This window comes from Megalobrama amblycephala, linkage group LG5 (assembly GCF_018812025.1).
Source record: "Megalobrama amblycephala isolate DHTTF-2021 linkage group LG5, ASM1881202v1, whole genome shotgun sequence".
NCBI lineage: Eukaryota > Metazoa > Chordata > Actinopteri > Cypriniformes > Xenocyprididae > Megalobrama > Megalobrama amblycephala.
Window position 1 is genome coordinate 773,386 of NC_063048.1, and position 26,582 is coordinate 799,967.

The 26,582-nt window shown below is 36.1% G+C and overlaps 2 protein-coding genes and 1 long non-coding RNA gene across 5 annotated transcripts in view; 2 read left to right on the plus strand and 1 right to left on the minus strand.

Moving 5' to 3' along the window:
* The window catches only part of paplna (papilin a, proteoglycan-like sulfated glycoprotein), a 42,616-nt gene extending 38,919 nt beyond the window's left edge, over nucleotides 1-3,697 (plus strand). For both annotated transcript variants that reach the window (XM_048190333.1, XM_048190334.1), the window contains 6 exons: nucleotides 111-183; nucleotides 284-424; nucleotides 2,155-2,282; nucleotides 2,516-2,624; nucleotides 2,713-2,888; nucleotides 3,093-3,697. In XM_048190333.1, the coding sequence (XP_048046290.1) occupies nucleotides 111-183; nucleotides 284-424; nucleotides 2,155-2,282; nucleotides 2,516-2,624; nucleotides 2,713-2,888; nucleotides 3,093-3,265 (800 nt within the window). In that variant the 3' untranslated portion in view covers nucleotides 3,266-3,697. The remainder of the gene's footprint in view (nucleotides 1-110; nucleotides 184-283; nucleotides 425-2,154; nucleotides 2,283-2,515; nucleotides 2,625-2,712; nucleotides 2,889-3,092) is intronic.
* A 735-nt stretch (nucleotides 3,698-4,432) lies between these two features.
* Nucleotides 4,433-7,379, minus strand: LOC125268270. Its single transcript, XR_007184860.1, has 3 exons — nucleotides 7,282-7,379; nucleotides 6,528-6,676; nucleotides 4,433-4,599 (listed from the first exon to the last, which is right to left on the minus strand). It is a non-coding gene; the product is annotated as an uncharacterized LOC125268270 (long non-coding RNA).
* A 3,384-nt stretch (nucleotides 7,380-10,763) lies between these two features.
* The window catches only part of aqr (aquarius intron-binding spliceosomal factor), a 54,926-nt gene continuing 39,107 nt past the window's right edge, over nucleotides 10,764-26,582 (plus strand). For both annotated transcript variants that reach the window (XM_048190335.1, XM_048190336.1), the window contains exons 1-13: nucleotides 10,764-11,120; nucleotides 11,207-11,263; nucleotides 11,353-11,393; nucleotides 11,779-11,814; nucleotides 11,918-12,038; nucleotides 16,667-16,807; nucleotides 17,197-17,265; nucleotides 18,758-18,858; nucleotides 18,938-19,014; nucleotides 19,712-19,776; nucleotides 22,888-23,004; nucleotides 23,279-23,392; nucleotides 24,288-24,391. In XM_048190335.1, the coding sequence (XP_048046292.1) occupies nucleotides 11,043-11,120; nucleotides 11,207-11,263; nucleotides 11,353-11,393; nucleotides 11,779-11,814; nucleotides 11,918-12,038; nucleotides 16,667-16,807; nucleotides 17,197-17,265; nucleotides 18,758-18,858; nucleotides 18,938-19,014; nucleotides 19,712-19,776; nucleotides 22,888-23,004; nucleotides 23,279-23,392; nucleotides 24,288-24,391 (1,121 nt within the window). In that variant the 5' untranslated portion in view covers nucleotides 10,764-11,042. The remainder of the gene's footprint in view (nucleotides 11,121-11,206; nucleotides 11,264-11,352; nucleotides 11,394-11,778; nucleotides 11,815-11,917; nucleotides 12,039-16,666; nucleotides 16,808-17,196; nucleotides 17,266-18,757; nucleotides 18,859-18,937; nucleotides 19,015-19,711; nucleotides 19,777-22,887; nucleotides 23,005-23,278; nucleotides 23,393-24,287; nucleotides 24,392-26,582) is intronic.

The following is a 26,582-nucleotide window of genomic DNA, read 5'->3' on the forward strand; positions in this document are numbered from 1 at the left end:
TTCTTACCTTTTTTCTTACTTATATCTTATCTGGTTAACATTTTCACCTGGTGTATACACACAATAGTTTTTCTGACTAAAGGAACAGTTTCTTTCATTACCAAATACAGGAACATCCCAGAATGGTGCAGGAATATCAGAGGTGGACTCTTCTCAATCAATCACATCACATTCATCTTCCAGGTACAGTCATCAATCATTAAATGACACACTGCTGGTAAATTATGCAGCACATATTCTCACTCATACTTGCATTGCTCATCATGGTCCTTGTTTTTTTCAGGTTCACGATTGACTATTCGTCTCTGGTTGAGGCTCGAGCAGGTCAGACGGCCAAACTGCAGTGCACAGTGCTGCCAGTCTCGGCCATACATGCGGTCACCATTCACTGGAGCAGAGCTGGACAGCCACTCAACTCTCTCAGGTATCTTCATCTGCACTTCTCTTCAAACCCTAGTGAGCAGCTTTGCTCTGTGCTGTCTACATGGGCAGCTCCCTTCGAACGCAGCATCCTACCCTCAATGGACCTTATAAGAGAATGATTTGTTATGCTAAAAATATGCAGCAACTCTGTGTCATACAAATAGTAAAGTACACAGGAGACTCCATTCACAGTTGATTCCAAGTTAGATTTTGAGCCTTAAAACTACACAAAACACACAAACACACCAATTTTTAAAAATAAAATAAAATAAAATAAAATGAAATTAAACAACACTGCAATAATTTGCAGTTATTTTAGTGTCATTGTTATACTACTGTAGTTTCATACTATTATATATTTTCTATTTTCATTTTAATCAGAGTAATGTTTGTAGTAATTTTATTGTTTTTGTCATTTTTATTCATTTTTTAATGTCTGTATAGTTTTTATTAACTTTTAATTAATTATCAAGTTATACTAAACAAAAAATAGAAATGTTGCCCTAGCTGAACTAGCTGAAATAAAATAAGTTTACGTTTTATATTGTCATTTCAGTTAATGTCAATTTTATTTCAAGAAATAGTTTTTTTTCTTATGGTTTTAGTTAACGATAATAACCATGATAATTTGTGGTATTGAAGGAAATGCTTTGTTATCAACCTTTTTCTTGCCTCATCCACCATTTTCATTGCAGTGCATTCTGGGCAGTGCTGGTCCTCCCTGTATGCAAAGTATGCAAGTTGTGTAGAGCCCCCCGAACCACCAGGGGGCCCCCTTGCTCTCAAGAATGATTAAGGGCTGTGTTTTAGTTTTCGTTTTTGATTTTTAGGCTTCCAACGATTATAAAAACATGAAGCCACTTTCTATTCCTTTCCTTTAAAGCGGTGCGCTGCCACCATACGTAACATCCAGGGCAGAGTTTCCCAAAAGCATCGTAAGCTTAAGTTGATCATAGCTCCATGGCCACCAATGAAGCTACGATCAACTTAGGCTTATGATGCTTTTGGGAAACTCTGCCCAGATCAGTCGACTCGTGTAACGTCACGTGTAAGAGCGGTATTGAGCCTGTGAAGAGAAGACGCTGTTCAACAGGCGGCTTTCTGTGAGCGTGATCCTGAGATGGAGAGAAACACAGACAAGTACATGCTACTTTGGGCTTCTGGTGAGTGCTTAAATGGACAAATACAGACAAAAATATGTCATGAAAATACGTCTTGGGGACTTTTAACTTAAACGCATTCAGTTATTTCTTCAGCAGTGTTGCTGAGTCCTCAGTTTTCCCTCAGAATTGGGCTTTTTTTACACTGTTGCCACGGGTTGTTTTTCATGTCCGTGCAGGTTGAAGCGACCCCAAATAATATGATATTTAGCCCCAGGAATGCGAATTTTACCAGGTAACCCCCGCCAAAAACATGAATTTTACCTCCTGGAACATGATTTTTACCTGGGGACCCCCCTGAAACACAATTGGGCTAGTTTTCAGTAGCAACTGGGTGGGTTTTGTTGAAAACCTGGCAACCCTGGTCATCAGTGAACATAAACAGTTAAAGTAATCAAATGCTTGTCAGTGTATTAGCTCTGTGCATTCAGTCTTAAAGTGACAGCAGCCTAATAAACTGACAGTGACGGGCCCTCAGAAGTCTAGGACCAGCACTGATTCTGGGATTTCCTTCTCTGTGGTCGTTTCCTGTGACGTGTAATGAGATGTTGAATGTTGTCTCCTAACGCAGGCATTCTCAGCACTCTGACGGCACACTGATGATTAACCAGCTGACGTCAGATGATTCGGGGGTTTATACCTGCACAGTCACAGACGCCCAGAAGTCTGAAGAACGTCAAATCCAGCTCAAGGTTTTTGGTGTGTTCAGCATTCTCTATTTGTGTGTATTTGAACAATATGCAATATATTAGGGCTGCATGATTTGGGGAAAAATCTAGTTGTAACTTTTCTAATAAAAACTGTGATATTACACTAAAATGTGATTAAAAAAATTCAGGCTTGTTGTGCTGGGGCTGCACAATTTGGCCAAAAAATTTCAGAAAAACTTCCAGTCTCTGCAGTATGCTCGTAATGTTTTCCTGTTTCTTCAGGGGACCTGAGGATCACTAAAGCCCCCACAGACGTGGATGTTCTGCAGGGCAGCACCGCTCAACTGCCCTGTGTGGTGACAGGAGAAAATGTGAAGGTTGGCTGGTCAAGGTCAGTTCAGAGGTCACGGTTTGTCTTTAAGTGTCAATAAAGCATTCACTGTACATCTAACATGACAGCACCTCGTCTCTGTGGTCAGGAATGGTGTGCCAGTGCGACCGGACGGACTTCGTGTGCATGTGTCGGCAGATGGGACGCTCATACTAAATAATGTCCAGTCAGTGGATGAGGGGCTGTACACCTGCAATGCTTACTCTGGGACGTACTCCGCCAGTGCCGCGGCTGAAGTACGACTGGCCAAATCCACTCAACAAGGTCTGTGAAGTGAGGAGAACGAGAGATGACAAAGAAACTTTGTTTTGGCCTTGTTCAAAATGACTTCACACCAGTCCGTTCTTTAATTTTGCTCTAATTTAAGTATATCGATCTCAATTCAGCATCACAGTGTCAACTATAGCAGACCTCACCTTATGATCACCTGTATGAATGCATTTCATTGTTGTGTCTCACTCTCTGTAGGTTTCGTCGGGAGTCAGGGTTTGCCAGCGGACTGTGTGGATCAGCCTGAATTGGCGAACTGTAAGCTGATCGTGTACGCGCGACTGTGCTCCAACCAGTATTACTCCAGTTTCTGCTGCTCCAGCTGTGCCAGATATGCCAGAGACAAAGACAGACCTAGACAAATCCGATGAATCCGGCAGCCTCATTGGTCGATTCAGACTCACCTCGTGATTTAACATCAGCATCACCGCCTCAGATCAACACTGACCTCAGATCTGCAGCTAGTGTCCGGCTGAACTTCAGTCAAACTGGTGCCTTCAGTATTCCAGACTCATTCAGATCAGTTTATTTATCTTTGTGTATTATACAGTATCTGTGTGCATTTTATTGTGTAACTGTTTTTATTTTTTTAAAGAATAAATGAATGTTCAGTTTCAACAGGTCATATGTAAACACAGAGACATCAGTGTCTGGAGGATCAGCAGGAACAAAACTGATAACATACAGCTTTAATCGGAAACCCTTTCATGTATTTTAGATGTGTAGATTGTAGTGATGCACTGAAATTTAGGCAACCTAAAATATTCAGACAAAATCCAATCCAATAAATCACAGTAAGTTTTGTGCTTTGTTACTTTTGATAAGAAATGAAGTCAATTTTTTTCATTAATGTGTGGTGACAGATCTTCAGCTGAACCGATCATCTCTTCCTCTTTACTACTAGTTACAGCACCAAATATACATGAATGAACATCAGAAAGTATGTTGAAAGATACAGAACAACTTCAACAAATGAATCATATCTCATGTAATCGATCAATCAGCTTTTTTACAGCAGAAAGACGCCAATAAAACAGCTTAATATCATGTAATGTCACATTTACCTCAGTAAAGCCGTTCAATGACCAGAAACCATGACCTCTTTTTATTACAGCCACCATTTAACAAACATAATTATTTCATTAAAAAGTTGATATAAAAACTTAAACATTTATTTCAATGCATCTCTAGTAGATTGATTTTTGTAAGTAAAATGTAAATTTAAATGAATGTTTAAATATTAATGTCATGTCAAATAAGATATCATGACACATTAACCAAAGAAGGATCATTTTCCTGATTGGCCAGTCCAGCTTTGTGCTGCTGACAAACTATAAGAACATGAAATATATCTAGTCAGTGACACAAATGAAAATCCCTGCATTTCTTTAGTGAAGGAACGTGTTCGGCAGAAAGCTGGAGTTGTCTGGGTTTCCCGTGCAGTTGTTCTCATTACATCCGTCGATAGCTCATTTACATGTTTGTTTTGATCATTTTGCAATTTAATACCCATGAAAAGAAATAAACATCTAGACTTTATAAATACAAACATTTTTGTGGACATGATTATATGTACATACAGTATGATGAATGGCACTGAAAAAAATGATTTTGCCAAGACATTTCTAAGCAAGATTTAAACTGCAAAGCTAATAAAAAGACCTGATTCTTCATGATGATCAGTGTCTACGTCACGGGCTGGACACTGCAAATGAGAAAGCATCCATGAGGAATGGAGCACTAGCTTATCTTCCCTGAAAACTGCATGCTGTATATAGTACAGAGCATAAATGACTACCTAATACTTACAACTTTCCAATTTGTTAATTGCACAAATGGTGCATTCAAGTCATGATGTTTTATTAACAAAGTTCGGGAGGAGCAGGTTCACATAATTAACCTAATCAACGAGAGAGGAGAACATCCAGTCAACTCAATTAATGATAAGAGGTATATATACAGCTGACTTAAAGGGTTAGTTCACCAAAAAATGAATATTCTGTCATTAATTACTCACCCTCATGTCGTTCCACACCCATAAGACCTTCATTAATCTTCAGAACACAAATTAAGATATTTTTGATGAAATCCGATGGCTCAGTGAGGCCTGCATAGCCAGCAATGACATTTCCTCTGTCAAGATCCTTTAATGTACTAAAAACATATTTAAATCAGTTCATGTGAGTACAGTGGTTCAATATTAATATTATAAAGCCACGAGAATATTTTTGGTGCACCAAAAAAACAAAATAACAATTTATAACAACTTAACAACTAATAACAACTTCATGAAGCTTCGGAGCGTTATGAATCTTTTGTGTCGAATCATGATTCGGATCGCGTGTCAAATCGCTAAACTGCTGAAATCACGTGACTTTGGCGCTCCGAACCGCTGATTCGACACAAAAGATTCATAACGCTCTGAATCTTCCTGAAGCAGTGTTTTGAAATCGGCCATCACTAAATAAGTCGTTATTTTGTTTTTTTGGCGCAACAAAAATATTCTCGTGGCTTTATAATATTAGTATTGAACCACTGTACTCACATGAACTGATTTAAATATGTTTTTAGTACATTAATGGATCTTGAGAGAGGAAATGTCATTGCTGGCTATGCAGGCCTCACTGAGCCATCGGATTTCAACAAAAATAGCTTAATTTGTGTTCTGAAGATGAACGAAGGTCTTACGTGTGGAACGGCATGAGGGTAAGTAATGAATGACATTATTTTCATTTTTGGGTGAAATAACCCTTTAACTCTGTTCATTGACAGTTTATCAGCATCGCTCCTCCACTTCATCTCCTCACTTCTAGTTCTAACTATTCTTACCACAATCCGGGGAAGTACTCTGGTTTCGCACCAAATTTCAGAGCTCTGAGTAGGGGTAAGGTGTAAGGGATGGGTCAACAGTGTAATTATAAATGTAATTACAGAAATTAATTACAGATGTAATTACATGCATGTGTTTTTAAAATATATGTACAATGTAAAAACATGTATGTACACAATAAGTGCATTGTATCAAATGATTAATTTAAATGTAAGTACATAGTAGTTAAGGCCACTTAATATAAAGTGGGACCCCCTGATCTGTATGAGTTGGGGGTGTGTCAGTGAGAAACATGGCAGAATATCACAATACTTACAGGGGTAACACTTTACAATAACAGTACATGAATAACCATGAACTAATACCTGAGTTAATAGTTACTTCAACATGAACTCAAGATTAGTTAAGATATGAACTAATGAAGCGTGATCCTTAACTACGACAGGAGTCATAGGGATTCATGCATGAAAACAGAAGCCTTAACTATGCGTTAATACATGTTTGATAATTAATGCATTAATTAACATTTAGGGTAAACTAAATCAAACAGTCTCTATAAGAAGGAATAATACATATTTGGACTTTGAAATAAATGTAAACAATTTATTATTGTCAGAATTTAAACTACTGACATCAGCAGCTTCATTATAAACATTACTGAAAGGCACATGATTAGTTTTGCCATTATTTTCACTGACCCTCCTTATCAAACATATAAAATACTAAATACACTATTTATCTTAAAAGGTCTTAAATCTGTTTTGTGATATTCTTTCCTATCAAACTAAACTACTGTGACTTACATCAGTTCCTGAGGAATCGGTTCCCAAAAAAATAACCAAACAGGAAACATGAACTAAGGTCAGGGAGCATTTGCTGGATTCAGATTCAGAAGTTCACTCTCCATCCAGACGCAGGCCGTGATCATACTGTACCTCCATTCTCTGACTTTCTGAAAAGTCACACAACATCACTTAACTGGGCTGAATACTTATATAGTTGTGTTAGTACATGTGTATTTGATAGTAAGTTAATGATAATCATGAGCTGAATTTGGTACGTAGTTAACAGTGAATTAATTATGATTGTGCCCCCACAAGTAAAGTCATGACGTAAGTATACATTAACAAACCATTAGTTGATGTTAGTATATGGTTAGTTAATAATGAGTTAATTATGATTGTGCCCCCACAAGTAAAGTCATGACATGATGCACATATCACACATCATTAACTAATATATGAATAAACACTATAGAGTGCCATCCTTATTCCTTTACACCCCGGTACAAAAAAACTAAAATAAAAAGTATTTGTATTTTATTTTTATTTATATAATTAAACATATATGGACTTGAAAGCAAGCCATAAACATACCTGTAAAGACACACATAAGGCACATTTACATGTAAAATCGCGCGTCCACAAGCTAATGCTAATCAAAGCATATACATTTAAACGACAAAAATACAAATACAGTTAATAACTGCACATAACCTCCTGAAAATCCCAATAAAACATACATGTAAATATGTCTTTAATTATTAATTCGGCTTACCAAAGCAGTCAACATTTATTAGTTTAAAATGCCAGCAACACAACAAACGCGCCAAGAGAACACCTAGCGTGCGCCACTAATGAGTGTCCCACCAGAAACAAACCTACATACTTTAGTTCCGGGAATAAACTATGACTATTTAGCTATGACTAAATATAAATGAACTAAAAAAATCAGAAAACAGTTTAGATCAAATTAAATTTATTAGTGGTAGTTAGTCTATTTTCCACATTTGATTAGACAGATCTATGTAATTAATGGCTAAATAATCATGTGCCATTGCAATTATTTGTCACAAAGCTGCAGATGGCAGATTATGATATTACAGTGTAAATTATGACAGTATTAAATCACGTTTAATTCAAATTCAGAGTACTTCTTGTTTACTCTTATGGAGGCTGATTTATTTAGTTTACCCCTAAATGTTAATTAATGCATTAATTATCAAACATGTATTAACGCGTAGTTAAGGCTGCTGTTTTCATGCATGAATCCTTATGACTCTGTCGTAGTTAAGGATCACTCTTCATTAGTTCATGATTAGTTCATATCTTAACTAATCATGAGTTCATGTTGAAGTAACTATTAATTTAGGTATTAGTTCATGGTTATTCACGTACTGTTATTGTAAAGTGTTACCCTTACAGGTATTTAGCAGTGACGTTCTTCATTTTAATAAGTTCTTCAGTATAAAAAGCTTGCTGTATTCTTGTGTAGTTAATTAACAGAAGGTACACCGCCATCTTGTTCGGACGAAAGTGACTTGAACACACCTGATGTCGTAAACATGACCTTCCAACCCGTAAATACAAACTTCCCAGGAGGACTTGAACCCAGCATAAGTCATATCACAATTTTATTTTATTTTGATGAATTATGCAGCCCTAATGTTACAGTAGATCCAAAATTATTAACTTGGTCTCAAGAGACCAGATTATTTATTCCCAGAAGTCTTAATTTAGTTAACATAGGGCTTGGAAACGGCTGCATTTCTTATGCTTTGGCTACAGCAGGTACAGGGTGAAACTGACAATGAAACTGAAACACTGGTCGATATAGTGTTGGAGGATTCACGTCTATATATGCATGGCCAGTCTTCACTGATTTCACAGTTCATCAGTAAGAGCGTGAAGGTTGAATTATCAGAGCAACAGACAGCTGTTTATAAAATAGTGCAATCCACACAACACAACGGGAGACTTATCAGAGTTCAGAAGAGGACAAACTGTTGGTGTGTGTCTCATCTGTGACCAGGACAGCAAGTGTGGAGTATTGAGAGCCACAGTATCCAGGGTAATATTGGCATACCACCACACGGTACCCCATCACAGTGAATGCAAGAGTTAGCTGTCTGAAAGAGAGGGGTACTAAATAACATAAAACCACAGCTGTCCAACCTCAACTCTCCTGTTTCCACCAAATCTATTCATCGAGAGTCAGTATTGAGGGTCAGGCTGCTATAGCCACACCTTTGGTCCCTGTGCCAATGCCAAATATCAGTTTCATTGGTGCTCGGCTCAACACCTGGACTGTTTCTGCCCAGAGTGGTTCAGTGATGGTTTGGGCTGCAGTATAATGGCAATCCCTATTGTGCTTGATGGACCATTCAGGAGGATCATGTGCACAGTGTTTCAAACATTGAAGGTACACACAGCAAGACTGCTGACAGATTGGTTTGATGAAGTTGAACATCTCCCATGACCTGCACAGTCTCCAGATCTGAATATTTTTGAGCCACTTTGGGGTATTTTGGAGGAGCGAGTCAGGAAGCGTTTTCCTCCACCAGCATCACATAGTGACCTGGACACTGCTCTGGAAGAGGAATAGATCCCTCTGGCCACTGTGAAGGACTTCTGCCATTCCCAAGACGAACTGATGCTGAATTGGTCACAAAAGGAAGCCTACACCATAATAATAAATTATTGTGGTCTAAAACCAGGTGTTTCTGTTTCATTGTCCACTCCTGTAGTTCCTCTGTGGATAAAGAGCCATGCATTTCAGGTTAAATCTTACTGTGTGAGATGAAACGGAGGTTTGGCCAGCTCTGATGAGACGCTTGCTTGGCATTTCTCCTGCTCTTTTCTTTGCAAAAAACACTCATCATGAAATGAAAGCTTAAAGGGACAGTTCACCCAAAAATAAAAATTCTGTCATCATTTAATCTCCCTCAAGTTGCTCCAAATCTGTACACATTTCTTTCTTATGTTAAACATAAAGGAAGATATTTTAAAGAATGTGAGAAACTGAACAGTTCTGGGACACCATTGACTTCTGTAGTATTTCTGTAGCCCCAAAGCAGCCTGGTTACAAACTTCCTTCAAAATATCTTCCTTTATGTTCAGCAGAAGAAAGAAACTCATACAGGTTTGGAACAACTTGAGAGTGAGTAAATGATGAGAGAATTTTAATTTTTGGGTGAACTATCACTTTAAAGTAGGGCTGTCAAACGATTAATCACGATTAATCGCATACAAAATAAAAGTATGAGTTTGCCTAATATATGTGGGTGTACTGTGTGTAATTATTTTGTATATATAAATACAAACACATCCATGTATATATTTGAGAAATATTTACAAGTATATGTATTTATTTATATTTTTATATAATTTATATTATATATAAATACATTTTTTTGTACATAAATAACATATTTCTCTTAAATATATACATTACTTTGTGTGTATTTATATATACATATTATTTACACACATTACTCACACATATATTATGCAAACTCAAACTTTTATTTTGTATGCGATTAATCGCGATTAATCGTTTGACAGCCCTACTTTAAAGTGAAGGTCTATTATTTCAGCAAGTATATTCTTTTTGATTTTCTGTATTACTTTTGGTACTAGTTCACATGTTGTAATACTGGTTCAACATTCTCACCATTGCTTGACCAAAAATGGCCTTTAACTTGCACTTTAACATTTTTATTTGTGTTCCAAGAACCAAATGTACCTTTTCGATTATTCTTTTTCTGCCCTAAACATATCTGTATACTGTAAATCACAGAGACCACAAACTTGGCTGGATGGTCCAAAAAATGCAGTTACTCAATGAAATGCTTATGTTTAATTCAACATTTATAAATCCCAATCCCAGTTGGCAGTCATGATTAAATATATTGCTGTCTAATATATTTAAAACGGAGACAATTTTAAAATAGGCATACCTCTTTTAAGATAATACTATAATATTATAGTAAATATATGAAAAACAATTTATACACACTTAGTGAGTGTTGTGGTGGTATGAATGATAAAACAAACCCTTTTAACACATAAACTGCAAGCATATCAGTATACTGATTATAATCATACAGACAGCACTTTCTCATAAAACCGACACCAGCCTGACATTTAATCATTTTAGTAGCTTATTTTAGTAGCCTATATTGGCACTCCTTGTATCTGTAAATCAAAAAGTTTTAGAGCTGGTCTCGTCTCTCAGCTCTCAATAAGGCTTTTATTTTGTAAGGAAACTTCCGAAAGCGGAAGTTGTCATTAGCCGCGACTTTCAGACTTTCACATGTTAGCGTACGGCTAAAGCTAGTAACGTATACATGACGTCTCTGTTGATAAACAAAGTTTGTTTTGATTATCAGTATTGATTAAGTTCACATTCCAGCATATATTAACGTTATATGTTATGTTCTCAGCAGTGAGTGCTGAAGAAGTGAAGGAGCTCCTCAGTCTTATACAGTAAGACACATGATAATCTGATTCGATTGATCGATAAATCATCAGGGATCGATGATGCAGAAGGACTCGAGGCTGATCAAGACCTCCGCGCCCTCCGTGTCTCAGATCAACGCGGAATATGTCACTCAGGTGAGCTATGATGATCACTTTATTATGAGAAACACATTATTCGTGTTCATCTGCTCACACTGTGTGTGTTTATATTCCCTCTCAAGCTCTCGAACAAGTACTGGGCTCCTCATGTCAAGAGCAAACTACCCTTCGACCCTCAGGTGAGATCAGACACTTTCATTAACTTCAGTCTGATATAGAGAGAAACTGCTCCTCCAAACATCTGCTCATGAACATCTTCTGTTTTCAGGTCATTGAAGACATTTATCAGAATGAGATTATCAAATCAAAGTAAGAATATTCATGTACAGTTCTTGGAATGTATATTCACCAATGATATGATATTATTATTACTATTGTTAGTCTATTAAAGTGATCTTAATGTGTGTGTATTCATGGAAGCTTGTTTTATAAAGAATAAAAAATAAAAAAGGTAATTTTTTACAATTCTGTTTCCTTTTCTCATAATTCTGAGACAAATTGTGAGATATAAACTCGAAATTCTGAGAAAAATATTGAGAAATGAGAGATAAAGTCACCATTTCTTTATCATTTTTTAAATTATGTATTGTTGTGGAAACGCGTTTCCATCTTATTCAGTTATTCTGCTCTATATAAATATCAATAAGAGCTTTTTTTGTATGTATATTGACTGTATATTGTCGTGTCTCTGCAGATTTGCCATCAGAAAGATCATGTTGCTGGAGTTCAGGTTGGTGTTGTGTGTCAGCAGTCAGTTGGACGTGTGTTCGTGTGTAGTTAGTATCTCTGTGTATAGTTGTGTGTAGTTCACTGGTGTGATTGTGTGTCTGCAGCCAGTACCTGGAGAACTTCCTGTGGGTGAACTACACACCTGAGTCCTCCACCAACAGCTTCCTGATGTCCATCTGCTGCATCGTCAACGAGAAGTTTCGTGAAAACGTTCCTGCCTGGGAGGTGTGTGTTCAAACGCTGATGAGTGATAGTAAAATAAAGACACTTCTGCAGAATAAGATACTTTGCTCACACTTTATACTAGTTGTCTTTAAATACTATGTTCTTATATATAAAAAATATTCAGCACAGTGTATTTGTTGTGTTGGTGTTGAATGGCTAAACTCTTTTGAGGTGATATGGGTAATGTTAGGACAGGTGTGAGGAATGGTGTAATTATAGATGTAATTACAGAAATTCATTACAAATGTACACTACCAGTCAAAAGTTTGGAAACATTACTATTTTTAATGTTTTTGAACAAAGTCTCTTATGCTCATTAATCCTGCATTTATTTCATAATAAATACAGAAAAAAACAATAATATTGTGAAATATTATTGCAGTGTAAATCAGCTGTTTTCTATGTGAATATATACACTGTGTGCAGAATTATTAGGCAAGCTAACTTTCTGATCATATTTTTTTTCCAAACACATTTTACCAATTTCAATCCACATCAATCTTAATAACTACTATTAATAATGTTTTTAATCATTTATAAGTGATATATAATTGTTCATGAAGGCTGGAAATGAAAAATGCCTTATATTCAGGTGTGCAGAATTATTAGGCAGGTTTTCTTTTGCAGGCAAAATGAGCCAAAAAAGAGATTTAACTCAGACTGAAAAGTAAAAAATGATTAAATACTCACGAGAAGGACGCAATATTAATGCAATACTAGAATTTGCAAAGTTAAAGCATGACCAAGGGAAAGCAAAATGCTCATTGGGTCAGCGGGGTCATACAAAAACAGGTGGAAAAGAAAAGACACATGTTAACTGCAAAAGAGTTAAGAATTAAGGTGAAGAATTAAGTGTGAAACCATCAGGAACCCTTTAGTCTCCAGCGCCACCATTTTCCAGAACTGCAACCTACCTGGAGTCTCCAGAAGTGCAAGGTGTCAGGATCTCAGAGACTTAGGTTAGCTAAAGAATCCTGAAATATGACCTGCACCTAATAAGAATCACAAGCTGAAGTGTTGTGAAATACATGAAGACTGGGTTTTATAGGCCTTATAGACAGACAGATTGAGAGTGACTCCTGAAGGACCAGCACCACATCCTCTTTGTACCACTGTTTGAAGAATTTATCTTCCAGAATCTGGCAGTAAGTTTTGGAAGATCATTTTTAGTCCATCTCTGCAAGACGGACATTTCAGGATAAGAGATGGACTAAAAGTGAACTCAAACACCTTACTGCCAGATTCTGGAAGATAAATTCTTCAAACAGTGGTACAAGAGGATGTGGTGCTGGTCCTTCAGGAGTCACTCTCAATCTGTCTGTCTATAAGGCCTATAAAAACCCAGTCTTCATGTATTTCACAACATTTCAGCTTGTGATTCTTATTAAGAGCGGGTCATTTTTTAGGATTCTTTAGCTAACCTAAGTCTCTGAGATCCTGACACCTTGCACTTCTGGAGACTCCAGGTAGGTTGCAGTTCTGGAAAATGGTGGCGCTGGAGACTAAAGGGTTCCTGATGGTTTCACACTTAATTCTTCACCTTAATTCTTAATTATTTTGCAGTTAACATGTGTCTTTTCTTTTCCACCTGATTTTGTATGACCCCGCTGACCCCATGAGCATTTTGCTTTCCCTTGGTCATGCTTTAACTTTGCAAATTCTAGTATTGCATTAATATTGCGTCCTTCTCGTGAGTATTTAATCATTTTTGACTTTTCAGTCTGAGTTAAATCTCTTTTTTTGGCTCATTTTGCCTGTAAAAGCAAACCTGCCTAATAATTCTGCACACCTGAATATAAGGCATTTTTCATTTCCAGCCTTCATGAACAATTATATATCACTTATAAATGATTAAAAACAATATTAATAGTAGTTATTAAGATTGATGTGGATTGGAATTGGTAAAATGTGCTTGGAAAAAAAATATGATCAGAAAATCAGCTTGCCTAATAATTCTGCACACAGTGTAGTAAAGTGTAATTTATTCCTGTGATCAAAGCTGAATTTTCAGCATCGTTACTCCAGTCTTCAGTGTCACATGATCCTTCAGAAATCATTCTGATATGATGATTTATTATCAGTGTTGGAAACAGTTGTGTTGCTTCATATTATTTTATAACCTGTAATACTTTTTCAGGATTCTTTGATGAATAAAAAGTTAAAAAAAATATCAGCATTTATTTAAATTAAATCTTTTGTAACATTATACTCTACCGTTCAAAAGTTTGGGGTCAGTATTTTTATTTATTTTTTTAAAGAAATTAATACTTTTATTCAGCACGGATGTTAAATTGATAAAAAGTGATAGTAAAGATTTATATTGTTAGAAAAAAATTATATTTTGAATAAATTTTGTTCTTTTTAAACTTTTATTCATCAGTGAATCCTGAAAAAGTATCACAGGTTATAAAATAATATTAAGCAGCACAACTGTTTCCAACATTGATAATAATTGAGCATCAAATCATCATATCAGAATGATTTCTGAAGGATCATGTGACACTGAAGACTGGAGTAACGATGCTGAAAATTCAGCTTTGATCACAGGAATAAATTACACTTTACTATATATTCACATAGAAAACCATTATTTTAAATTGTAATAATATTTCACAATATTACAGTTTTTTTCTGTATTTTTGATCAAATAAATGCAGCCTTGATGAGTAGAAGAGACTTTGTTCAAAAACATTAAAAATAGTAATGTTTCCAAACTTTTGAATGGTAGTGTAATTACAATGCAGGTCATTTTTAAATAAAAGTACAATGTAAAAACATGTATGTACACAATAAGTCAATTTTATTACATGATTCCTTTAAATGTTAGTAGATAAAAGACCCTTACTATAATCTGGGACCAACACTTTCACTGCTGATGCACCAAACAAACACAAATATGGTTTTGGACGGCTGAAACAGTGTTTCTCTAACGGTGTGTTTTGACTGTCAGTGTGTGTTTTTGGCACACAACATGGAGAATGTACAACAGGTAAACTTGTTAGTAGTGTGGACTCACTTCACTGTGACCAAAAATGATGCTGGACTAGCAATATGTAAGATTTGTTCATTTGAAATATCGAAAGGCGGATCATTGTCGAAGAAGTTTACTTTGAATACACTATCACCTGTGAACACGAAATCCTGAACAGCTTACTGAGTTCAGTTACCCAATTACTCCCAATTTAATTACCAAAAATAAATTTTAAATTACCGAAATATTTTTGGTTTTCAGCTAAATAAAAAACTTGAATTTTGGTTTTGGTGTTTCGGTAAAAAATTCAAGTTAGCAGGTTACTCTGAAGGAGACAAACATGTTTTACTCATTTAAACATGAAATAATGTTACTGACATTCATAAGTTTGTGCTGTTTGTCATGTGGTTATGATGAAGCGTCATTAATAGCTCTACTGCAGCCACGATTGACCAGAATGAGTTCAGATTTAACAGATTTGAGATCCAATGTAATTTGATAAAAATGAACTCTACTAGGGCTGGGTTAAAAATATTGATCTCTCGATTTTAATGAACCGATATAGTTTCTTAAATCCCAAGAATCAATCTTTTAATCTATGCTGTTTTCAGTTGATGAATGAACAGAACATTGTATCACATCTCCAATCCAATAAATCGCAATAATCTTTGTGCTTCATTACTTTTGATATGAAACAGTCTCAGATTTCAAATTCTGTCCATTTCATCAGTGTTTTAACTGTGGAAAGACGTCAGTAAAACAGCTTGAGAACAGTAACGTCACATTTACCTCTGAAAAAAACATATTCAGTGACCATAAACTTGTTAGTCCGGTAAAAAATGAGGAACATTTTGCTAAATATATGCACTATATTACATATTCATAATATTTTTAACTGTTCTTCAGTATGAATATGATTGAATAAATTCGTAAAGTTTTGTGATAGCAACCATTAAAATGTTTATATTTCAAAAGACGAATTCGAGTAGAAACATAATTATGTAATTACAGAGTTATTATAACTTTATTATTATAAAAATCTTCCTTGTGTGTAATTTGAGTGTTTCTATACAATTTAGTTAATATTAACCTTCAGTATTTTACTAATGTAGTAACAGCTGATGTATATCAGTATTATTGAGATTTTTTCTCTTGAGATTATTTGCCATGTACTGTACCTGATATATATCCAAAACAATCCATATTGAATTGAATTGATTGTGAATCTACTCTAACTCACAAGCTTGTGAATTGAAATTGAATTGTGAAATTTGTGTCAATACCCTAAACACTAAAAATAATTGTAGTTTTAATGGTAAAAGACTATAAACATGCTTCTGTGAAACCTGATGATTTGTTAACGGTAAGTTCATTATGGTGAAAAACTCTAATAGATCTAATGGACATTTCACACTTTAAAACACTGTTAAATGTACAGTTTTTGCAAGTGAAAAAGAACAAAGGATCTTATTTACTGTGAAAAACTGTCAATTCTCACATTTTCACTGAAATAACTGTTGTTTCTTAGTTTTGTTGTTGTCAGTGTTATGTACATTAGGGTTTTGTTATGTCCTGTGTTGTTAAGTGAATGTTTATTGCATTAAGTGTCACGTTTGTTACCATGATGGTGAACACCGTGTGTTGTGTCTCTCGTCAGGTGTTTAAGAAAGCGCCCGCACACTTCCCTCACTTCTTCAGGTGTGTGATGGAGTCGTGTCTGTCGGGCGAGCAGCTCGGCCTGTCTCTGAAGGAACAGACGGTGCTGCTGCTCTTCCTCGATCACTGCTTCAACAGTCTGGTTCGTTCACATGCATCTCACTTCCTGAACCGTTATCAGTCGTCATCCATGCAGAAGTGTGCCACATTACCTGTTGTGTTTCTCATCACTTGGTGGCACTGTTGCTTTGCCAAACAGACTATATATGGTTTTTAACTGCGCTCTAAATATCTCAAAATATCAGCCCAGGGGTTCAGCTTCAGCTGTTTTCATCTATTTTTGGCTTGTGCTGATTTCAGGCGGGGTGTCTCCCGTCCCGTCAGGTGGCACATTTGCATTGTTGATGTGATTTCATTGTCTAGTGTTTGTGTGCTGATCATGTGTGCTGTGATGAAGACTATAGTTTGCTCCATCTCTAGTAAAACAGAACTGTTATTGATTGTTTGTCTGTGATGTGTTCTTCACTACAGGAAGTGGACTTGATCCGTGAGCAGGTGCAGAAGCTGGTGTCTCTGCCCATGTGGATGTGTCTGCTGCCGGTGAATATTACTGCATCACACACACTTCCTGTCCCTTATGATCTCTGCTAGGGATGTGCTTGAAGCTTAAATCCGAATTCGGAAAGACACGGAAAATGAATAATTCATTCTACAGAGACCCTAAAGGGACACGGTTAGGCTTGTCATGTTTTGCCAAAAAACATAGAAAAAACAACACTGTTGTAAAGTACACAATGATAGTCAAAGGTCTCCCTTCATACAACATAAAGGTTTGTGGGTTTAATCAAACTGCATTATATTATATTATATTATATTATATTATATTATATTATATTTAGGGCTGTCAAAATTAGTGCGTTAATGCATGCAATTAATATTTTCAGTTTAATGCGCCACAAGAAATATCAAGAACACGCTATCTGTGAATGTCGTGTCATGTGACTCACACGACTCTTGTGCACAGAAAGATGTTCGCCAATATCGAGTTCTCTTTCACTCTTGAACAAACAATAACACACAGAATTATGACAAAATGCCTGTTTTGTCGAGTATCCTCATAAGAGCGGTCTTAAATGAGTTAAATAACATCTTAAATGAACTTAAAGAGTTGTGAGAAAATGAGATGCGCGTCAGATCCGTGTCATGTTCGGCAGCGGCAGCTCTTAAAGTGACAGCAGCCTAATAAACCAGTTGCTGTGAAGATGTCTGTCATTAATGTTCATTGAAGAACAAAGAAATATTCAATTTCTGTATATTTCCGACTTGTTAGACATAATATTATTATAATGGGTTTGTGAAGATTGTTTTAAGTTCACTTAAATTAAATGTTGAAATTGATATCTTTCAGTTATACTGTAATGTTGAATGTCAATAATAATGTTTAAATGGATTAATCAATAGCAGTATTAGTATCAGTGATACTGGCCTTCATTCATAAAAAGATGACATTAAACAAAAATATGCTGTTTTGAAGTTATTTCTACTTAAATTTGGAGAGTAACTGTGAAATTATTACAATATAAACATATTAAATCCACTGTTTTTAATTGCAATTAATTACAGAAAAAATTTAATTCGATTTTTTTTATCGATTGACAGCACTAATTACATATGTTATATTATGTTTTTTATATTATATACAATTCTAAGTAAAATAAACAAATGTATTAGACTTACACTATGTGACATGAACAAAATTCATAACTGATGAATAATTAAAAATTAGTGCTGCACAGCAGAGTTTACAGTGGTAGTAACAATAATAGTTGCAGTAATGGTAAAATGTAAAAAAAATACATCATCATCATCATCATATATTTCAGATTCTGTTTCTAGGTCACATCAGTGTGAACTCATTAGCAGTCCCATACTTTTGGAAAATGTGGAAAAATTAGGGAAAAAGTTTTGATTTCTAATGAATAATAAATTTCCATGTCGTGTTTACTTTCATGCATTGACAAGACTCCGCTCTGTTTTGGCCACTGTGTTTGTTAGATGTTGTAAACTGACTCCAGGCTTTGTAATTATTTAGACGAGACTGCAGCAGGAGCTGAAGAAGGTCCCCAAACTGCAGAAGTTCTGGAACCTCATTAAAAAGAACTATGAGAAGATGGACACTCAGGAAATGGAGCAGTAAGACCCCGTCACACCCCATAAACCTGAAACACGTCAGAACAATGTCCTGTGTGTCTCACGAACTGTGTTTCCACAGAGCTAAGAAGGAGCGCACCTTCCTCGCCGCCCTCATCAAGAAGTTCCTGCTGGTTCTCATGTCCATCCCTGCGTCAGGTGAACCTTCTCATTCAGACCGCCGTTCTTCCTTTAGAGTTGAATACCTTTATACTGACACTAATGTTGGCTTTGGTTTGGGGTTGGTAAGATTAAGTCTCTTCTGCACTTATTTGATAAAAAATTAATTGAAAACACTAATATTGTGAAATATTGATATAATAACTGTTTTAACACTGTAACGTCTGACATATGAAGTAATAATCTAAAAAAAGCCCAGATTTATATTGACCTGCCCGGCTGTCTAGACAACAGCACTGACACCGAAAAACCCATTTCACAGTACATATATAGTGCTAGACATTAAGATGGGGCTGATTTCTGTTACCCATAAGGCCTCAGTGCTCCTGTCACCCCTTCAGGCAGTGACTTTATTTCTGCTTTGAGTATCTCTCTGTGTTTTCACCATCCTGTGACGTGACCCAGCTTCAGAGCAGCTGATGCTCGCCCTCGGGCGGCTCTCGCTGCGCTGCTATCACAGGCCGACGCGCCCTCCTCCCATCATCCACCTGTTCAGGCCGAAGATGGGGGGTCACGCAAGAGGCCAGCAGCGCGTCCTGTTTATGAGACGATCGTAATACTGTCACTCTCTCTCTTCACCGCTTCCCCTCCGTACCCAGCATGCCCTGCCCGTCTGTGTGAAATGAGGCGTGTCATCAGTGGTTTAATGTGTGTTTTATGGTTCATGTTGCTCCAGGCTCCGTCTCCATGGAGAAGGTTCACTACTGTGAGAGATTCATTGAGTTCATGATTGACCTGGAGGTACGTTTTCATTCCAGCATTCGTTCTGCTACTCTTTTTCATTCCTCTCGTTATCTTTTTTACTGATATTAAAGTCGGCATGAAATGAAAATTCACAATTCATCAATTTTCTAAATGCATGTTATATATTTGTGCATACGGTTCGTTTTTAAACATTTGTTGACCTTGTAAGAATTTTTTTTTACAAGTTTTTTTTATTGAAAAGTGAAAGACAACATTTGGAACATGGATGGATGGATATATACTGATGGATAGATAGATAGTTTAGTTAAAGGATTAGTCCACTTTTAAATAAACTTTTCCTGATAATTTACTCACCCTCCATGTCATCCAAGATGTTCATGTCTTTCTTTCTTCAGTGGAAAAGAAATGAAGGTTTTTGAGGAAAACATTCCAGGATTTTTCTCCATATAGTGGACTTCAATGGGCACCAAATGGTTGAAGGTCCAAATGTCAGTTTCAGTGCAGCTTCAAAGAGCTCTACATGATCCCAGACGAGGAATAAGAGTCTTATCTAGAGAAACCATCGGACATTTTCTAAAAAAAAAATTAAAATTTTATACATTTTAACCATAAACGCTCATCTTGAACTAGCTCTCTTCTTCTCCTCTATTAAAATTCCAGCAGTGTAGACACTGCTAAGCGTATTACTGCCCTCCACAGGTCAAAGTTTGAACTAATTGTTATAAACTATTGAACTAGTATATTTTGACAAACTTTTGTCAAACTTTGACCTGTGGAGGGCAGTAATACGCTTAGCAGTGTCTACACTGCTGGAATTTTAATAGAGGAGGAGAAGAAGAGAGCTAGTTCAAGATGAGCATTTATGGTTAAAATGTATAAAATTTTAATTTTTTTTTTAGAAAATGACTGGTTTCTCTAGATAAGACTCTTATTCCTCGTCTGGGATCATGTAGAGCTCTTTGAAGCTGCACTGAAACTGACATTTGGACCTTCAACCATTTGGTGCCCATTGAAGTCCACTATATGGAGAAAAATCCTGGAATGTTTTCCTCAAAAACCTTCATTTCTTTTCCACTGAAGAAAGAAAGACATGAACATCTTGGATGACATGGAGGTGAGTAAATTATCAGGAAAAGTTTATTTAAAAGTGACTAATCCTTTAAAGCTCATACATGCGTCATGATATGGAAGAAAAGATCTGTCACTACTTCTGTAACGGTATTAACAATTTTGTGGTATCACAATAGCAAAATTGTCTCGATATTATCGTGGTCACATGACTGTACGAAACAATGCATCTTCCGGGCAAAAAACTTTTTTTTTCAGCCCGGTTCCGAAAACTGTTTTTGTATAATGGGTGGGTGTTGTTCGAGAAGCATATCCTTTAATATCCTTTTAATATCCATATCCGATTAGTCTTTAAAAGGTTGTGTTCTCGATTTCATCACCCACATGATCTAATACCTAGATGACAATGATTCGCCAGTGTATATTAAACCTTTGACAAAAAATAAAGATCTAGATGTGTGTTCTAGATCATGTTTAGATATGAACTGCTTGTCTTTTTGAACACAGTGTCATTATGTCTGTTGCATATATTCAAATGATCAGATGAAAGTTTATTATTCAGATATAAACGCTGATGTCTACATTACCGATCATAACAGAATAAATCACCTTTTGAAAGTAACTGGGTGCTTCAAATAACAACTGTGTCGATTGCATTGTTACGCCACTAGGTGGCAACAAATTACTGTTAAAAATGTATCTATCACTGAATTATTCTTTCAGAAACAAGTGAAGTCTTTATGAATCCAAGTCTTTATTAATCCCTTTATGAATTCAAACTTGACTTGACTGTTTTTTGCACTTTAAAATTAATACGTAATATAAGAGGTAGTAGCATAGAGAATGTTAGAAAAAATAATAGATGTTACCTTTGTCAAGGTCCAGATGGTGCAGTTATTTTTATTTAGAAAAAAAGGGAGTTTGTCTTTTTTTTTTTTTTTTTTTTTTTTTTTTTTTTTAATATTGCAATACAGTGCTTCCCACAGGTTTGAAATATACTTGCGGTGGCAGCCGGGCGAAAAATCCTCCTATTACCCACGGCACAAAAATGGTCTACTACATGTGACAAACAAATAATGTGTGATTTTTAACAGTATTTTTATTTATTGAAATTAATTTTAATTACATAGCATATTACATTTAATCACATACTAATAATATGCATTATTATGCATTGTGAATTATGCAAAATTACAGCATTTAAATGGTTTACCAATGTTCTCCTTCCTGTCATATAGTGTCTCTCTCAGTGAATGGGACACAGATTGTACTAGTAAAATTTATAAAATTAATAATATATGTGTCAAATAATGTTCTTAGTCTTTTCTTCCTGTGGGGGAGGCTACAATAATTTACTATGAATTAAATTAAAATCAAATTAAATACAATTTATCGTGTAACCAAAATACCAATAATGCCCAAAAGAAAAAGAAAAAACTTAGCGTGTGACTTTTAATTATAAACAAGTCCGAAATACACGGGACTCTTATTTTGAAATGTCTATACTATTGCAGGCGGATCCTTCAGATTCTTACAATCGTCTAAAACATTTTATATAAAGGCCATGAAGTAGACATTGTAATAATTCATCAACTTGAGTTCATTAGCAATCGCTTGGCATAAATCTGCGCTTTTCATTGATTGAGAATCACTTTGAAGCAGTTTTGCGCGAGCTTGTAGAACGCGCAACAGCGCCGCCTAGTGACTTTGCAAAATGCAGCGCCCGTTTGAATGTTAGCGGGAGTAAACCGTTCTGACGCACACATAACGAGCAGGTATGAAACGACTAGTTTATCGATCGCGGATGGTTTCATTATCTTGCGCGGATATAAAAGTATAAGAGGATAAAAATAATAAAAGCAAAAATGTGTTTCCAAATATACTTGGGCGGCCGTTATTATACGTGGGCGGCCCGCCCAAGTAAAGTCTATGTGTGGGAAGCACTGCAATAAATATTGTACCGTGGACTTTATACCTGGGATATTATCGTATCGTGAGATTTTGATATTGTTACATCCCTAATCATCTCTAAATGCGACTTTAGATGTTTGGTGTTTTTGACCTTGCCCGTCTTTGCAGGCTCTCCTCCCGACCCGCCGCTGGTTCAACACAGTTCTGGACGACGCTCATCTGGTGGTCAACTGCCAGCTGTCTCACCTCACCGACAGGGAGAAAGAGGGTCACCTGTTCTGTCAGGTACAGCGCTGAACGCACCACAACCACACAATCCAAAATAATCCAGATAAAACCACAGTCCAGATATGGTCTAGTGCAGTTATCAAATCACAAAGGCTGTGATTTAATTAAAGAAATGTTCATTTACACCTGATGAATCCTGATAAAAGTCATAGTTGTCTGCTGATATTGATATGACAGCCTCAGATATGACTGTTTCTGTTCTACGTTAATGATTTTTGAACACACACAATGTTTTATCACACTTAACTAATATAATCATTTTTGTGTGAAGCTGCTGGATGTGTTGAAGTTCTACGCTGGCTTTGAGATCAGTGATCAGACAGGAAACGCTCTCACACAGAAGGAGATGACCACACTGCACTACGACAGGATCACCTCTCTACAGGTAACCTTCACACACCTCAGGGTTCACACGCTCATGGAGGGCATGGCAATATGAGGGAGTTTTAATGTGGCCTGGAAAAGTCATGGGAATTTATGCAATCTTGGAACGGGCAGTTTTTTAGGGCTGACCCCTAATAGTCGACTAAATGTTAAAGGGTTATTTCACCCAAAAATGAAAATAATGTCATTTATTACTCACCCTCATGTCGTTCCACACCCGTAAGACCTTCGTTCATCTTCAGAACACAAATTAAGATATTTTTGATGAAATCCGATGGCTCAGTGAGGCCTGCATAGCCAGCAATGACATTTCCTCTCTCAAACATTTCCTCTCTGCTGGCTATGCAGGCCTCACTGAGCCATCGGATTTCATCAAAAATATCTTAATTTGTGTTCTGAAGATGAACGAAGGTCTTACGGGTGTGGAACGACATGAGGGTGAGTAATAAATGACATTATTTTCATTTTTGGGTGAAATAACCCTTTAAATGTTTTGTTTGTGGTTTTGGTGCCATTTTCATAATGAAACGTTAAATGGTAGGGCATGGAGAAGTCATGGAAATTAAGTGTTTAAAAGAGTGGGACCCTGATTTGTAACTATTATAATATGCACACTGTGCACATTATGCCTATAATAAACACGTAGTATGTAGTATGCTCCTCTCCCTCGTTTTTAAATTAGATTTTTAAATGCATCACGACCTTGAACAGCTGATTGAAGTCCTCCAGTCTGCTGTTACCTGCAGCTCTCAGTTTCACTGTTCTCCTATCAGCTTTGATGGTGTATCCGTCATCACCAGAGCTCTGTGATACTCATGTGGGTCGTGATGATTCATTGGTCGGTTCTGATGAAGTGTGAAAGTTGAAGGTCTGTGACGGAGGTGTTTGTTTTTCAGAGAGCAGCGTTTGCTCATTTCCCTGAGCTCAATGATTTTGCCCTGTCTAATGTGGCGGCCGTGGACACGCGGGAGTCCCTCACCAAACACTTCGGCCATCTCAGGTAAGAGACAGAGGAGCCTGCGGTACATCGAGCTGTTAAATGTGATGTTATCTTTATAGAGCGAGTGAGATACGGCCCATTACACTAATGGCTTGATGGTCAAGTCTCTTAACTGCAGACAGGGTTCCTGCCATCATGGAAAACATAGAAATATGCCAGAATTTTAGAACTATATTTGTCAATTATTTCTTTGATTTAAATAAAAATGTGTTAATTTTTAAAAGATAATAATTTATTGAAAACTTTAATTAAAGAAATATAGAATACAGAATACATTATATATTTAGTCCATTATTTTAAAAAAAAAATTACATAACTACTGTGTCCTTCAGACACTGTGCAGTTTGAAGGCAATGAAAATAAATATCTATATTGAATGTGTCTGTGTAGGCTATGCTGTAGAGCTGCACAATTCATCTTTAAATTCGATTCAAACACACACACGATCTTATTCATTCACAGCGATTCGTCTCTGTCTGTTAAACCTTTCACAAGTGTGATCACAGCCATCATTCAGACCTGCGTTCTGATCCAGAGAGAGCAGCTGTCATGTGTAGATATGAAACAGCTTCACAAACACACAGTCTCTTTATTTCTGTTTTACAATAATTCAAATGATCACAGAAGGACTGGGATAAAAGTTTATACAGTCAAACCAAAATTTATTCAGACACCTTGAACATTTCGTTCATTAATTCAGTTTATTCACTATAGTTTAAAAAAATGGTAATGAAATATGACAAGATCTCAGAGTTAAACTGTGTCAGAAAAAAATAATCTTAATTATGTCAGATAACACTTGGTCAGGTCAATTTTTGGTTCCAAATTTTTATCAGTTTTACTGGTAGTCCACTGTATGAAGAATTTTTGGGTATAATATGTCACAGTTTACTTTATTTTGCTATCCTCACTTACATAAATGAACTGTAGTGTCCTGCACCAACTAGAAAAATGTATCAAAACTGTCTGAATAATTTTTGGTTTGACTGTAGTTTGGATATAAACACTACATCAGCAATCAAAATAGAGAATCACCTTTTGAAAGTAACTTGATGCTTCAAATAAAGAATAAATCATTCATTCAAACTGAGAATTGTGATCTCTGTTTTAAACATAAAAATTGTGATTCTCAACTTCTCCAGAATCGTGCAGCTCCACTAGGCTGAAGTGCAGAAAAGCATTGACATATAAACGTTACATTCACTAAATTAAAGCATAAATCAACAGATTGCTTACTGCTTTAAAGTGAAAGTTAAAATCACTAAATTAAAAATGATAAACAAAAACAAAATGTACAGACTAAATGTGAACTGGTGCAAGAGATTATATGACATTATGCTCATTCAGTGAAGTTTAAAGGAGAGCCGTTTGCATTTGAGGACGAGCCTTTATGCTGAATGAGAATAATCGTGTGACGTTAACATTTACAGATAAGGATGCAATCATAAAATGTAAGTTATGCGATGAGGAAAGAGTGTCCCGAGCACATGAAAGCTTCATTAAAAAAAGCAACATTTTGAACAAAAAGCTGAGAAAATTGCATTTTTGATCAAAACACAGATGAAGATGCGTAACAGCGCCCCCTACCGCATAACAGTGAAAACATGGACGGGAAAGAGTTAATACATCCTCAGAATACCCTCTTTTCATGTTTGCATCTGTCCAAATCAGTGTTAATTTCATTGACACATTATTTTCGTCATAATTTTCATCAACGACATTTTTTCACGGATGAAAACGAGACGATGACTAACTAAAAATGTGTTTTGAATGACTAAAACTGTGACTAAAATCTACTCTAAAAACAAGTTATGCGGTGAGGAAAGCGTATCCTGAACACATGAAAGCTTCATTTAAAAAAAAAAAGCAACATTTTGAACAAAAAGCTAAGAAAATTGGCAAAGACTTGGGTTTCAGAATGAACAAAACACAGATGAAGATGCGTAACAGCGCCCCCTACCGCATAACAGTGAAAACATGGATGGGAAAGAGTTAATACATCCTCAGAATACCCTCTTTTCATGTTTGCATCTGTCCAAATCAGTGTTAATTTCATTGACAAATTATTTTCGTCATAATTTTCATCAACGACATTTTTTCACGGATGAAAACGAGACGATGACTAATTAAAAATGTGTTTTGAATGACTGAAACTGTGACTAAAATCTACTCTAAAAACAAGTTATGCGGT